This window comes from Gymnogyps californianus, chromosome 3 (assembly GCF_018139145.2).
Source record: "Gymnogyps californianus isolate 813 chromosome 3, ASM1813914v2, whole genome shotgun sequence".
Lineage (NCBI taxonomy): Eukaryota > Metazoa > Chordata > Aves > Accipitriformes > Cathartidae > Gymnogyps > Gymnogyps californianus.
The window spans coordinates 110,610,637-110,626,893 of NC_059473.1; the positions used below are offsets into that span (position 1 = coordinate 110,610,637).

At 36.9% G+C, this 16,257-nt stretch overlaps 1 protein-coding gene across 3 annotated transcripts in view; it reads right to left on the minus strand.

Annotated features, from left to right (window-relative positions):
• Positions 1-16,257, minus strand: part of KIDINS220 (kinase D interacting substrate 220) — a 79,600-nt gene that overhangs the window by 54,384 nt on the left and 8,959 nt on the right. For all 3 annotated transcript variants that reach the window (XM_050893621.1, XM_050893620.1, XM_050893619.1), the window contains exons 3-11: positions 11,869-11,967; positions 10,374-10,472; positions 8,760-8,858; positions 7,676-7,777; positions 7,112-7,210; positions 5,995-6,192; positions 3,805-3,903; positions 1,158-1,256; positions 348-446 (exon numbers count right to left, since the gene is read on the minus strand). In XM_050893621.1, the coding sequence (XP_050749578.1) occupies positions 348-446; positions 1,158-1,256; positions 3,805-3,903; positions 5,995-6,192; positions 7,112-7,210; positions 7,676-7,777; positions 8,760-8,858; positions 10,374-10,472; positions 11,869-11,967 (993 nt within the window). The remainder of the gene's footprint in view (positions 1-347; positions 447-1,157; positions 1,257-3,804; positions 3,904-5,994; positions 6,193-7,111; positions 7,211-7,675; positions 7,778-8,759; positions 8,859-10,373; positions 10,473-11,868; positions 11,968-16,257) is intronic.

A 16,257-nucleotide genomic window follows, 5' to 3' on the forward strand; every position in this document is an offset into this window, starting at 1 on the left:
CTACGTTCTTTTTCAAGTGTATTAAGAATTAGTATTCTTATCTGTGAAATTTTTATTCCTGACCTGGAATTTTTTCTTTTCATATTACTAAAAGCACCCTAATACAAACAAAAAATGAATATATTAATGGTGGGAATTAATTTATATTTAAGTATATATTAATCTATTGTATACTATATTAATAATTATCACTTAATAGAGTATATAATAGATTATTAATTATTAATAATAGCATATTTAATAATTTTAAGCTCTCTTTCTCTATTAGCCTTGACAGCTCACTACAAAATTCAGCTGCAAAACTAAAATGATTAAATATACTAAAGTAATAAACAAATATTCTTTACCTTGTCTACAGCAGAGACCTTAGCTCCTTTATCCAGAAGAAGCTCTACTATTTCAATATTTCTCATCTTGGTTGCCTTTATAAGTGGTGTTTCTCCATCCTAAAAGGGAAAAGTAGGCCTAATAAAAAGATCTTCTCTGGATACTCAAAACCAAGCAAAAACTAGTGACAGCATAAGAAGTTAAATCCCAAACTTTTAAGAGAATTTTTTAATTAAATATGTTACTGTGCAAGTAACAACACTTCAGCGCATGTGTTATTGAAAAAGTATCACAGACCCTGTATTCCAGATTGATTAGAATCACAGAACAAAATACATTTCTGTTAATAACTGTCAAACAGAGAAAGACAAGATTCAGATATAATACAAGGTATTTGAAAAGAGAGTCATGGAAGAGGTAATTCACTGCTGTACATACTACTAATCTATTTTTTTATTCCTGCACATGCAATAAATGGTGGTCTGAACTTTCATGCTTAGTAATATCAGAAACCTCTTTCCTCAGTTTCCAGTAGCACCTGCTCTCTACTCCTTATTGCTGGTCATGTCAGTGATGCTGTGGTAAAGTGTCCACACTTCCCTTGCTACTGAGTTTTAGTAGCAGGTGATGTTTATCAACAAAGAGGACATTACCAGTGCAGAAAATAAATTTTGTATTTCAGAAGAATTTTTTTTTTTTTTTTTTTTTTTACAGCGTGCAAGGTACCAACTCTTCACAAAACCTGAGTTTGGTATTATAATCTTATTGTCACATAGGAACTGACAAAAGAACAGATGTTAAAGCAATTCAATTAAAATTCTAATCATTACCTTGGTACATGTTTCAGTATCAGGGTTGCATTGCAAGATATCCCTCACCATTGTAGCATTTCCTTTCTCAACTGCCCAATATAAAGCAGTTTTATTATCCTGAAAAAAAGAGAGTATTAAATGTTAACAGTACTTTCATTCAGTTGGATTAATTTCAAAAACTGCATATAAAGTACAACCATTATACTGACAACAGCACATAATACAGCAAATTTTAGCACAGCTCAGGGTAAAGGGTAACACCACCAAATCCAATTGGCACACCAGTAGAACTTTGGGGACGAATGGACATCTGGCTAGAGAACACAAATCCATTTTAAAAACCTGCGCAAAATATATTAAGAGCTTTGACAATCCAAGCAGATTCAACCTGCCTGGAAACAGTTTCCAAAGCTATGTATGAGTATTCAGTTGTAACTCAAATATACAAGTTTCCTAATGAAATAAAACAACTTTTTCCAGAGTGTTGTCTTTTTTACCCCTATTATGTAAGTCATGTTTGTCTGTGGCTTTTTTTTTTCTTTTTAAAAGATTTCTCTCCTATTAGAACATGGAAGTGCTAACTACTTCCAGGCCTTTAAAAAAAAATTTCCATTTTGTTCTCAATTTTACAGTATAGCCTAATAAAACTGTTGAACTGGTTGGCTGGCCTAAAAACAGGCCATGAAAGCCAGAAAGCTGTAAAAGTAGATGGACACGAAAGTCAACACAAAGTACCAGAATGCAGATCAGCCATACACTGTATCACTGAACCAGGGGGAATGGCTGATAGTTGCAAATCCGCTTGTGTCATCTTTTTTTTTTTTCCCCCAGCGATATGTGCTATCCCAGAAGTCTCCATGCCTGCAATCTTTTTGTAGCCTAGTGACTGCACCACGACTCTTTCTGTTGGATGCACACTTGTGTAGAGACATTTAAGAAAAGCCTCTGAACACACACCTGCTTCTAAGCAGGAATATCAAAGTCGCCCTTGCAGTCTTCTCCCTTGTTTACTTCTTTCATGTGCGGCCGTTCCTCTCCCACTCAGCTTCACAGCAAACTGAGTTTAAAGCCTTTCTCGACAGTTTAACAAGCCTGGTCACTAAGATTTCTTTCCTCTCTGGTCACCTGGGTTTCAGGTCCTCTGTCCTTCAGTCAGGTGGCTTCCAACAAGACACCAGCCTGAGGAAGCTGACTCCTCACTAGCAACATCAGCTGCACAGCCAGGCACAGGTCTGCCAGATGCTCCCAGCTGGGCCCTTCCCCCTTACCAGAAAGGCTGAGGAGAACATCACCTGAGCCCCCCCACTGCCTCAACATTCACTCCCAGAGGCCTAGAGTCACATTTTATCTGCTCAAGGTCTCCCTTGACCAGTGTCCATATGAACGAATGAGCAGCAAGGAACACAGTTGCTGGAAGGCTGGACAAGACTCAGCAATCTTTCCAGAACACGACAGATTTGGGCAGGCAGCAAATCTCCCCAGAACAGGTCTGGCTGGCAGACAGGTGCTGCAGTGCTGAACAGCAGGGGAGTTGCTAAACACCAGCGCTCATCACCAATTTTGATACTGCTGGTCCTAATCTGAAGATCTGAAGCGCACAGCCAGAATCTTCCTCTGATGGTACTCACTCCTGCTGTGTCAACAAGGCCACAAATGTATTCTCTAGATTAACCACTGCAAATGGCTATACAGGCACCCTCACACTGCCAGAAATCACAAGCTTCCCCGCTCCCGAGGAGGCTGGGTCCTCTTGCTGTTTCTGTATTGCCTTGGTCATATCAAGACGTTGAAAAGCTTCAGATTTTCAGACCCATGTCAACAAGAAGCTGAGACATGCAATTCCAGGTTTCCAGTGGCAGGTTAGAGGAAGAGATCCAAACACTAATTTTTCTCCAAACTAAAATCTTCTTGGCTTCTCAAAGAGGCTCTGCATCGATAGCAGGCACTGAATCTTTGCAGCTCTTAGTGACCAGTTAGTTTTGTGTTCAAACTTGGCAGAACATATGTGCCTGTGAGCAGATTTGAATAGCTTCAAGCAAAAGAAAGCAAGTTGAATGTAACAATAAAAAAAAGTACCATGCTGAGTAAGAGAGCTTTTGGTAGAAGAATAAAAACAATACCTTAATCAAAGGACAAAAAAAGAAAGAAGGGGTAGGTAGAAAACATGGAAATCACTGACAACACTGCTTAACACCAGAAAGAAAGTTAGTGAAGGAGACAAGAACCAACCAAGCATAGTGACAGAACTGCACTGGCAACAGATATAATCTAAGGTGTATCGTATTTTAATATACTGATATTAAATCTAAAATATTAAGTATTAAAATAATAATATTAAGGGTTTTTAAAAGTATTTCATTCTTTTAAATCTGCTCAGTAGTGCAGATGAAATAAGTTCAATTTACATCTTTTGCTTTTCAACCATCAGACAAATTAACTGAAAAAAATGCTGCTTAACAAGTCATTACAATTACATATGTCTTATATCTTAAAAACTGCACAGCAACATAATGTATTTTTAATGTTTGATGGGAATCTGAGTTTCCTACAGAGTAGACTGAGCAAGTTTTTAAAGCCCTGTTTTGAGAAACACAGTATAATTGTTTGGTATTCAAATTCACATCCTATTTAAGAACTACTCTAACATTTACATTGTTGTACTTACCTGACCTCTGATATCTATATCAGCATATTTATGGAGCAGGGCCCTCACAATTTCAACATGACCTCCTCTAACAGCCCCAATCAGCACTGTATCTCCACTCTAGAAAAATTGTGAAAGAATATTGAAGATGAATTAATACTATTTAGCAAGAAGAAATGCAACACAGAATAAATTATAGTCTCAAAATACACATTATGCCTATTTACATTAAGAAATCTGCAGTCTTTTTAAAGATAGATACAAAAAATAGTTCTATCACTGCAAAAAACAGATATGTAGAAGAAAAAGTCCTGGACTGTCTTTTTTGTATTTTTTTGCAAAGAGATGAAATATTATATATTTATTGCAAAACAAACACCCCAAAAATAGGTCCAGCTTAAACCATTATCCTAAAAAGTAACAGCACAAATTAATAATGAGTATGAAAAAATCCAGCTGTTCTCTATGTTCATAGGAAGACCAACCACTCACAGTAATAACCTCTTTACAGTCAGACAAGTAATTACTCACAGTAATAACCTCTTTACAATCAGACAAGAATGTTGGCTGTCTCCTTTAGATGTTTCACAGCTGACAAAAGATCTTCAAGAATTTTAAAGAATTTTATCTCTTTTTTTTGTGCAGATTTGACTGCTATCCTGTTTACATACACTATGCTGTTATAAAGAAAAGAAGCAAAAGGCTGATTTTATCTCAAATTGATCAAAAGAAAAAAAATATTTTGCTGTGGTAAATGGAGTTGTATATACGTAAAACAAAGTTACAATTCTGCTTACGGCTTCTGATTTTAACACTTAAGGATATGTCAGAATTTCAGAAAATGAAATCCTGAAATTACCTAATACCTCTTTTATGATGAAACAGGAAAAACAAATAAAAGTATAGCTAAATCACAGGTGTGGAATTCAGTTAGAAAGCTCAGTAGTAGCAGCTCCCCTGTCAACCAGTCATTACATACCTGCCTGCAAACCAAGAAATTTTCCTTATCAAAACCTACTCTAGCATCTGAAACTAAGACTACTCATTGTTTGATGTATTTTTGGAAGACAGTCAGCTGTACTGAAAGCTGTAATTTATCCTTCCTAAAAGCACAGGAACGCAGACAGTGGTAGAATTTTGTGACAGAAGAGGTAGGAAGGCAGATTGCAATGTATTTTCTTCAATATTTAAAGTTTTGCTTTGATATGGGCCTGAGATCAAATTTGTTGTCACATGCAACACTGCAGCTCAGTACGTAACCACCTAAGAAATGCACCAAACTGACACCTGAAATATAGGAAAATGCATCCAAAAATCTTTTTTAAATTATGAGGCAAATACTGGGAGGTCTTCCTCTCTTCTCTGCAACCCCAAGCAATTCAATTTAGGGATTGGGAATTCAGCCTCAAAACCGTATTACTGCTCTGAACTAAACCACTGATCTTGACAGAGGCACCTAAGTTTAGGTATCTAACCATCTACAGCCCCAAGGGTGCAGTGCTCGGCCTGCCTCTGACACTTGAGAAAAACCTGACTATCAAGAGGACACTGCAGATAGTCCAAGGCACCTATGTAAGCAACCAGCTAAATCCCTGAGTGGCTAGCAAGCAGATTCACACTCTGGTCACTGCCCAATACTACATGCCTCTACTGAACAATGCAATCGCAGCTCACGTACACGGCGCTCCTTTCAACAGTTACATTTACATGTCTTAACCCAGAGCTGAAGTCTTCCTCTAATACATGCAAGTTTCCTAGTAAAAAGTTTCATTGTAAAAGATAAAAGGTAGACGCTGAATGAAATATATTCTTTTTCAAAAATTGTAAAACAATGGATATTATAACAGCACTACCACACATATTAGTACACAAAAACCCCCACCCAAATCTGCAAGTTAGTTCAGTATTAGTCTTATGTTACAGATATGACAAATATACAACCATAAATCATTTCCATGCCCTACGGAAACTCACAATTCAAGAATCTCAAACAAAAAAGAGTAGTTTCTGTGGTTTATCCTTTACCTTCACACAGCAACATTTGCTACTTAACATACTTGTAAAATAGCAATACATAAAAATACCCCTAGGTGGCAGAAAAATTAGAAAGCCAGAAAAACCATGCACCCACAAATCTGCATACACTGGTATTTAAATATATATTATTATTACATATATATAAAACCACAATTATGATGAAAATTTACTCACTCTATCAGGAATGTTCACATAAGTTCCAGCATCAAGAAGATCCTGCACAATTTCAGTATGTCCCTCCTTTGATGCAATCATCAAAGCTGTATTTCCATCTTTATCTGTTAAGTTTACATTTGGGTTCCTTTTCAGTATTTCTTTTACTGAGTCAGTATAGCCACCCTTCACTGCTACAATAAGTGCAGTCATAGAATTCTTTAAAAAAAACCAACAGATTTTATTGTACAGTGGATATAAAAATCATTATATCAGCAGTTTAACAAAAGAACACTCACTGACATTACTTTCTTAACCATCCAAATGTTACTTCAGTTTTATGTTTTAAAGTGCACTTGCTATGCTTTTTTTAAAAAAGAAATAAACTAAGTACTATAGTAGAGAACACTTCAAACGCAAGCAGTAAAGCTCAGATCAGTTTATTCTGAGTCCTGAATGTCACACACACAGTAAAATAATTTTCTTGTCATATGGGAACACAGTATTATGAGAGCACCCAGGTCTGCCAATACTGTTCACAAAGAGGTTTTTTAAAGAACTTCAGAAATAATCATATGAATACCCAAAGCTGTCCTAATTTTCCACTTAACTTTTACTGATTTTTTTTTTATTTTTGACAAGCATTTTAAATGTCTTATGCAACAAAAAATTGTTTTATTTAAAAACAACATGCAGCCGAAAACTTCTAAAAAAATTCCAACTTCTGAAAAGGCACAACAGCCATTATTATTTTCAAAAGATGCTTTGTGTTTGATTTACTTTTCAAATAGCACTGAGGAATAAGTTGTTTGACGTAACAGGCTTGGGTACAGAATGAATTTTGATAGTGTTAACCTTCAGAGAACAATAACCTAAATTCATATGTTCATTAAAATTTGCACTTTACATAACAGTGTGTCAGCTGTCAATACGACTCCCTAGATACATAATATTTTTCTTAAAAGGCACAAAGAAGTTTAAATAATCCTCACGTAGTTTGCAAATAGCTGGAAAGTAATATACTCCAACATCAACATTTCATCTTGTTTTATGTATTTCTTGGTATTTGTATTATAAAATAAAACAGGACACACAGATGTATGTACCCACACCTTATCCCTGGAAAACGAACACTTACAGCTCCTTCTTGATCAACATCAGCTCCCATCTGCAGCAAGTATTTCACACACTCCAAATGACCCTTCCTCGCTGCCCAAACCAGTGGGGTGGTTCCATACTGCAAAGATATTTATAATATTTTATCATATTGCTCTCTGTATTTAGCATCCCCTACAATCTAGTATTCATCCTATACTTTATTGCTTTAGTTTTTAAAAAGATATAATTTGGTCTTGTGAATTAACAAAAGCATTTGAAAAGCCATTTTAACTTTTTCTTTGTAGATGATAGCTGTAAGAATTATTTTTCTGTGCAACCTACAATAGTAAGCTTTCCAATAGCTTAGAAAACAGAAATAGGCTCCACTGAAATAAATGTTCACAACCATCTTCAGCATACCATGGAAAAACCTCTTGCAAGTATAATGACTTACTCTAGCACACTAATTCTAATTTCATGGGCAAAATATAACAGCAGGTGTTTTTCCAATCAAAAACTCAGAGATTTTTTTTTAATAAAACTTACTTTTACAAAAAATGTATCAAGCATTAAAGAAGTTAAATATTATATAAATATAACTTACTTTGTCAGAGCAGTTCACTTTAGCTCCGTGCTGCAGTAAGAGATGTACTATATCTGAGTGGCCCCGTCCTGCTGCCCAAATAATTGGATAAACACTGTATTGCTTAGAATTTAAAAAAAAAAACAACAACAACAAAAAAAAAACATATGAAATTAAATCACAGTCTTAATTTTTTTCATGAACTATATTGATCGCAATGCTCCAAGAGACAATAAACCCATAGAAGAAGGAATATACAGAAATAAATCTAACTACATATCAGTAACTGTTGCCTAGTACATTGTCTAGATGATATCTAGGAAGATGTCTACTGTTTTGATTCAATTTTGTTTTATAACTCCTTAAACTAGGTTTAAAAATTCATATCCTCATCTTAATATAAACATTTGTAATGTAAGAGAGAAGCAACAGACAGCTATGCAATATCCCTAAGTAATCAGGACTGCAGATCAGTCATGTCACGCATGCAGAAGCTGCATAAGCAAACCAGATTAAATTGACAATCAGAAAGGTAAGTCACTAGTGTTCTTCCTTGATTGTTCAGTGTTGCCTCAAACACCAGAGAGCTGACAGCATAAATAAATAGTTCATTCAAGTTTCAACATGCCTACACTTTTATAGAAAATGCTTATAAAATGAAATAAATCTCAAAATCTTAGTTTTTTCATTCTCTCTCACATGTATGGTATATATTTATATAATCTAGCCCATTTGGTAACTATTATGAAACAATTAAATTATTGTTTCTAAATCGCACATATTAGTTACTCCATTAACTTCTACAAACGCAGAAAAATGACAATTGTAGCATTAGATACACTACTTACCTTTTCTATTATTTCCTCTCCTGCTAATTTGAATCTTATTAAGAGCTATACACTCATTTGCTTTAATTGAAAAAAATTTAAAATTAATCAAAAAGATAGTGGCTGTCATACAGATTATTAAAGCAATCCCTTTATAAATACAGTGATTAATGTTATATTGCAAAAAATGCAAAATGTTTAATCAAGATAATAAGATGAGTGTACAATTCAGGACTTCAAACACTTGGGAGGAGGGGGCGTTTAAGACTAAAACTTACCATTCCTGTGATGTTTGGATTTGCTCCTTTCTCAAGCAGCAGTTTAGCTACTTCGGTACGGCCTTTATATGATGCCCACATCAGGGCAGTCCATCCTCCCTGGCAAGCACAATTCAAAGAAACGTAAAAACTGAAAAATACTCTTTAGAAACCTAATTAGTGACTTTTATTTCATTTTGTATTTATCCTGAGACTGTTTTGCAAGTCCAAAACATACTAAGGATTGACTACACAACCTTGTAATCCTACTTACGTAGGATAAATAATAAGCACACATATGAAAGTACTAATTTCCTGCTGTATGGAAAACTTGGGAGAATGTCGTGTCCTAAATGTTTCTGAATTTGCTGTAAGCACTCAATTCAGACTTCAAGTGCATACAAATCCGATCACTGGATAAACAAACCAAAAACAAAGCGCTATCTTAAAACAAAAGTCTAGAATCCAAATCAATTAACATGGAGGGTTTACTTTTGATCTGTGTAACAGACAGCTGGCCTTCATAAAGTAACTATGTAATGATTTGCTTTTTCATGAAAAAGCAGCAAATCATGTATCCTCTTAAGGGAGTAATAACAGATATTAATTTCAAACTGCATTGGTGTGTTCATTTAAGTTTGTAAACTAGGAGACAACGAGGTTTTACTACCTAAGGCATTTGACAGGTCAAGTAACCAAAATTAATTTTAAAATAACAGTATGCCTCTGATAACTGTAAGTACAATTTTTATGTATTTCTTTATAATACACTTTTGGGGAGCTAACAGATCTCTCTCACACTGACACAGGCCTAGAAATCAACCACTGGCCATATGGATGTGCTTAACATTACACTTAAGAAAAAGCTAGATTAGTAGGACATGGCAAGATGCCTCAGCCTTCAGACAGAGCGGAACTTCAATTAAAGTAAACACCTGAACTCTCCCCTAGTGGTTTTCCATACTCTAACTTAAGCAGAACAAAATTAGTCCTTGCAGGTACCTAATTCCCTCTTCAGTCAATGGAGACAAGTCTATAGCTCTTCAGAGGCATCTAACCTTCTAATCATGTAAGCAACTTCTGTAATTCTTTAGGTGGACTGGACTATAGAACCCACTTTCCTGTACAAAAAATTTGGCAAGATGAATGAAAACAAATTCCAGGATCTTGAGAACAAGGACTGCTATATGAATAATCACAGTTGTCCAGAGAAAAAGTAAATATGAACAGGTATCTTCTGGGAAAAGATAACATTTATTTTACCAGAATACTTAAAAAAAAGCCACCACCACCAAAAAAAACCCCAAACAAACCACACACACACCCCCCAAAAACCCACCCACCCAACACACACCCAAATATCAAACTGTTCTTCAGTTTAGCTTTTTTCCAAAGCAAATGAAGAGGAAAAAAGCAGCCCTAGAAAACAAGTTGCCTCTATTAACGCCAAAGCAACTATTTTACAGCTGTAAAACCAATATTTAAATATATATTCTTTTCCATTTTAACAGCTCTGAGTAGATAATTTAAGAATAAAAGATCTTTGATTTGTTTTACAGAACTGAAAATTTCCAACTCCCAAAATTGTTCTTCTTACGAAAAACTATTTTATTTTTACACTAGGACAACACATACCAAATCCCGATGCTCCAAACTGACATTATAATTGAGCAGCTCTGCTACAATAGCTGCATGTCCTTCTTTAGCTGCTGAAATAAGAGCTGTCCAGTTATCCTAGAAAAATGAAAAAACGTGATATTCAATATGTTAATACAATTACCTTGTTTTTCAAGTGTTTAACCCACAATAGGAAATCCACAACCCCTTAAAAAAGCTGTCCTTTAAAAAAAAAGTAATGAACTCATAGACTACATGCCAGTTATAAACATGAAAATACAGACCAACAACTACTCCAAATCTCCCCTCCAATTATCTCCTCTCCTACCCAATATCCATCACTCTCCACTCCTCAGTTCACTGCAGGTTAACTTAAAAATTTTATGGAGGAAGCAACATCTACAAAGGATTAGAGAATGAGGTCAAGACACTGGGAACTGCTTGGATGGGGACGAGATGGCAACCAAGACCACAGAAAATGGTGACGGTCTCTCTCCATATACAGTGGGTGACAGCAGCCAAGGGGCTAATATGCAGGGGAATTTGGACCACAGCTTCTTAGATTTATGATCACTTCAGGAGATACATTTCCTCTTGCATTACACTTATCTTCCATCCACTGCTCAAACCATGTCCAGGTGTGGACTACAGTTTTATGTGCTATACACATATAAATATAGCAACAGTTTATATAGCAACTGTTCTTCCTATAAGTATAGGAACCGTAACATTTACAGCAAATGTAATAAAATGTCTCCAGAAATAGAGGCTTTTTTCTTTTCTTTTCTTTTTTTTTTTTTTAAATGACAGGTTTCATACCAGACCTTTCCTAGATGTCTACACTGCTACAATTAAACTAAGTGCAGAAGAAAAAAAAACACAAGCAACGTTCAAAACTTTTTAACAACACCTCTATCCTATTCACCCTTTCTGGGCATCTTTCACCTAGAGTCAACCTCTTCCACAAAGGCAGGAAGACGATTCATAAATTCAAAACCCTTCTCTGCCACTGTTCTGGCTTTCACCTGAAATAATCCTTTGACCTAAATTCTCCCTCAGTATTTACTGAAAAACACCAAAACCAAGCAAAAAAAAAAAAAATTAAAAAAATCCTGACATACCACAACATCACTGAGATGAGCAAAGTCACTTGGACCTCATTGTTGATGCTGTATTTCTCTATTCCGCCTATCTTTTTATGTCAACTACTGCAAATCCTATTATTATAGCTTCCCAGTACTGATTTCCCAGAAGAAACAGCAGCAGCATTCAGCAGAGACCCTCAGACGTTTAAAACATCTTAAATATCCCTATTCTTGATGACGAATCAAATCAGAAGAATACAGAGCCAAGCAATTTTGGATAAAATTTCTCTTATATGTCATCATATTCCACCTTCTTGTTTTTTTTCCCCTCCCCTCAACACAAACCTAAATTCCTTTTCTTTGCCTGCCTCTTGAAATTTCTTCTTCCTCTACTGTTAGGTACCATCACATAAAGCACTACTACTTACTGCATCTTCCAAGTTGCAATTAGCTCCCTTCTTGAGAAGCTCCTGGACGATTTCTAAATTGCCTTGCTCAGCAGCCAACATGAGTGGAGTCTGGCCATTCTGAAATCAAAATGATAGGAAAAGTGATGCATTGGAAGTGATGCAAACAATGAACACACACCGACAATAAAAGGCCAAAAACTACAGAGGAACGTTAAGTTCTTTCCAGTTTTTAATTGCCAGTGAGAGGCAGTGAGAAGGACTGGTTTTCAAACCACGCAGTAAACTTGCAATAAAAATGGAGAACATGATATTAAATCCCATCCCATAAGAGATTAAAAAAACAAACAAACAAACAAAAATTTCAGGCATTAAAAATGGCTGCCAAAAAAAAAGTTACATTGTTAAATATCTTTCTTTCTGAATGATTTGCCCACTGCAGACATCTCTAATAGAGCCTGTTACATCTTTACTTCTTGAAGTAACTCAGTCACATTGTTTACAAATGAATAAATAAATAAATCCAGCCTAGGAACCACAATGGCTATTAAAACATGCACACTGATTCAGAGGAACAGTAAGATGTCTTGCTGAAGTCTTGGAAAAAATAGTCAAGTTATATACCACACTTTCGTCTGACAGTATACCAAATACAGACATCATTCCTGTCCTGTGCAACACAGGGTCTTAACAGACAGACTCATCTCAGGGAAGATGAAAGACAGAAAAGCTGGTTTATTTGCCTTCAAGGATGTTTTAAAAGTCATTTACAATGTCACTCTTCCATCAGCCTATTTCTGTGTCAGCAAACTTCTGAGATACAACTGCTCTAAACGATGAAAAGTAAAACTTAGTAAATTTGACAGTAAATTTGTTAATTTCAAGAAGCTTAATAAACAAAGAAAAATTTTCCTGACCTCTCTTCCGTCTTTTCTCTGTACCATATAGAAAACTCAAATTATCTAGTCTCTAAATAATGCAAAAGCTACAGGTTAGGAGTTATATACCAGCAAATTCCCTGAAAAGAATAAAAATCAATGCAGAATCAGAATACAATAAGATCACGAATCTTCATTAGTGAAACAGTTAACAGTAAGATTAATAAAGATATTTGATGAGTTCTTTCTGCTCTTTCCGTACCCCCCCCCCCCCAAAAAAAAAAAAAAAAAAATCACAGAAATGCACTGATTCTTTCAAAAAAGCTTTCTGGTCCATCAACTACTCCCTAACTAGTCTTCACAGAATCTTCCCCATGACATTATAGATAACCAACAGTATTACTCATGACAGGACATAATGTAATATCTAACCGTGCAATTTTTTACAGGGAGAAATTATGCTCTTGTATAAGTTTATGTTGTTATAACTATCCATTGTATACATTCAAAATGATCCTTTGCTTTTAGATCCTAAGGCATATTTTGTATCGACAAGCAGTAGTATTTACGTCTGGTCGTAAAAAAAAATTAAAATACTCAAAAAATCAAGAGGAAGGAAACTACTACTTTCCAGAAGAGAACAGCTCTCTTCGGAGGAGAGAACAGTCATAACTTTTGCTCTTTAAGATTAGAGTTCTTTATATGCAAGTTAATATTTTGGGAATATACATGCCAAGTGATTTGGGAAATCATGCCTGATCAATCTGACTGCCTTCTGTGATGACATCATTGGCTTGGTGAATGAAGAGCTGTTTATTCCACCTCTAGCAAGGATTTAGACACTGTCTCCCACAACATCTACACAGACAAACTAATGAAGTATGGACTAGATAAATGGACAGTGAGGTGGACTGAAACTGGCTGAACTGCTGGGCTCAGAGAGCTGTGATCAGCGGCACAACATCCAGCTGGAGGCCAGTCACTAATGCAGTACCACAGGGCTCAATACTGGGGTCCTGTCTAACTCCTTCATTAAGGACCTGGGCAATGGGACAGAGTGCACCCTCAGCACCTTCGCAGCTGATACGATGTTGGGAGGAGTGGCTGATGCACCAGATGCTTGTGCTGCCATCCAGAGGGACCTTGACAGGTTGCAGAAATGGGCAGACAGGAACCTCACTGTACTGAGTGTAGGTGTCCAAGTTTTGGAACCAGGGGAGCTGCATGGGGTCTCTGTAAAGAGAGGCTAGGACTGCCCTGTGCCGGACACAGCCAATTCCAGCTGGCTCCAACCAACCCACCTCAGGACACAGGACTAGATAATCTCCAGAGGTCCCTTCCAAGCAGTGCTTTAGTAATACATATAAAAATCCCTATTTTAGCATGAGCATTCTTCTTATTGCCTTCTGAACAGTTACTATTGTCATCACTGTGATCGTCTTCCATGGGCGCATAACACAAAAGGATAACACAAACCAAACAAAAGTATCTCTGGGCAAGAGGAGGTTGTGGACGGGAAAATGATCCCCTCCTGTAAGAAGTGTCATACAGTTGTAGACTGGCTCTGGTATTCTTAGACAGACGTAAAATTTTTCTGTAGGGGTACTGAAAACATCCTTCCCTCTTTGCTAGGAGACTGTCAAATATAGGTTCAATGTTAGAGCAAATCATGAAGATTTCACCAACACAGAAACAAAAGATAATTACTACGCCTGTGACATCCAGATTAATTCTCAAAAGTTGCCCAAGTCTAGACACTCCACAACAACTAAATGCTCCTATTTCTTACAAGCACATCAAGTACTGTGTATCTGTACATCACAGCTAAGTCTAAGTATTGGAATATCCAAACTATAAAGGGGCACACCCATAACTTTTTAGGGAAATCATTCAGTGCTGTTACCTTACAGATTAGCGCTCTCTCACAGTCTGTGAGAGAACAGAAGATTCAGAATTGAAAATGCAGAAGGTACTTCAGAATCAAGAGCAGAAGAGCAGAAAGAAAGGCACATCAAAGGAAACTGCAGGCTGTTAGGATCAAAGTGTATCACACAAGGCAAGCATCTATCATTAGCTGTTAAATAATCAAGGTAGCTGGTATGAGAGAGAAGAACGCGCGCAGGGGAAGGGACGCGCAGGGGAAGGGACGCGCAGGGGAAGGGACGCGCAGGGGAAGGGACGCGAGACTGAGACTTGCTCCAGTTAACTCAAACTGTTAATCCAACAAAACCATCCATACACAAGCTGACTGGAACATGCCAGTTTTTCTGGCAACTCATCACAGCCCAGATATAAAGGGTTGGTAACAATGTGGGTGATCCTACCATTGGACAAGTCACTGCAGCCTGGGAGGTCCTGGCACTAGCAAACCTCGGCTTGCCAGCAATCTTTTTAGACCTACTCCACTGGCACTCCCATTTTGGTATTTTGTTTTTACCCAAGAAGAAAAGACTTCCTGGCAGGTCCAAAACTGGAAACAGAATTGCACTCAATGCCACTGAGTTCCAATGAAGAGCTAGCACTTAAACAAAACTGCTATCATTGATATGTACGAACAGCCCCCACCCCCATGGGTTTAAAACTGATGCAAACCATACATGTCTCCAGAAATTACCTTCTCCAATGCAATATATCAGAAGACTGAAAAAATTAGGTATCAGAGAAATGATCTCTGCAAGAAAGGCAGTTACTGAAACTCAGGAGTGCACTTAGTCCCATCAAGAAGAGAAGAAAAATTTAGAAAAGAAGGTGAAGGCTTCTGTTGATAAAGTCAACACAGACTACCCGTCTGATTTCGGCCACACTGTTGAGAGGAATTGCCAGCAGAGGGAACAGACTATTTCTCTTCTCAGATACACAGCATGCTAGGCAGTGAGGTTCATGTGTATGCTCTGAAACTTAAAAATTCTCCCATCTCAAATACCTCAGCATATGTGCGTACACAGCATGAAATGAATGTGCCGACAATGAAAGAAAACTATCTTAATTGAAACCAGATCTAATAACTACAGTAAGGCTAAATTCTGTACATTGTTTTCACATTTGCATGATGCTTTTTGGTTTTGAGTAATATATGCCATTCAACTTCCTTCCAAAAATATTCTTTCCATCTTATGCAGGTTTAAAAAAATAATGCAACAGAACATGCATTTTCCAAGACTTACTTAAAAAAAGGAAAAAAAAAAGATATGAATTGGAAAGCCAGTCTTCCATACACTACAAGGTGAGTAAAAAAAATGCTTGGACTGTCAGACTCAACGGGTAATGGTCAACTGTTCACAGGAACTGGTGCCCAGTTGGGAAGGTTTGATTTGGGGCTAACATTGTAGCATCTTCATCAACACCCAGAACCATGAAACAGAAAGCGCGCTCAGCAAGTTTACAACTGCCGCAAGCTATGGAGAGCAGCTGATATGCCAGAGGACGGGGATGCCGTTCAGAGGAAATTCAACAGACTGGAGAAACGGGCTGACAACCCCCCTGCAGTTCAACAAAGGCAAACACAGAGACTGGAACAGACCGACCCCATGCA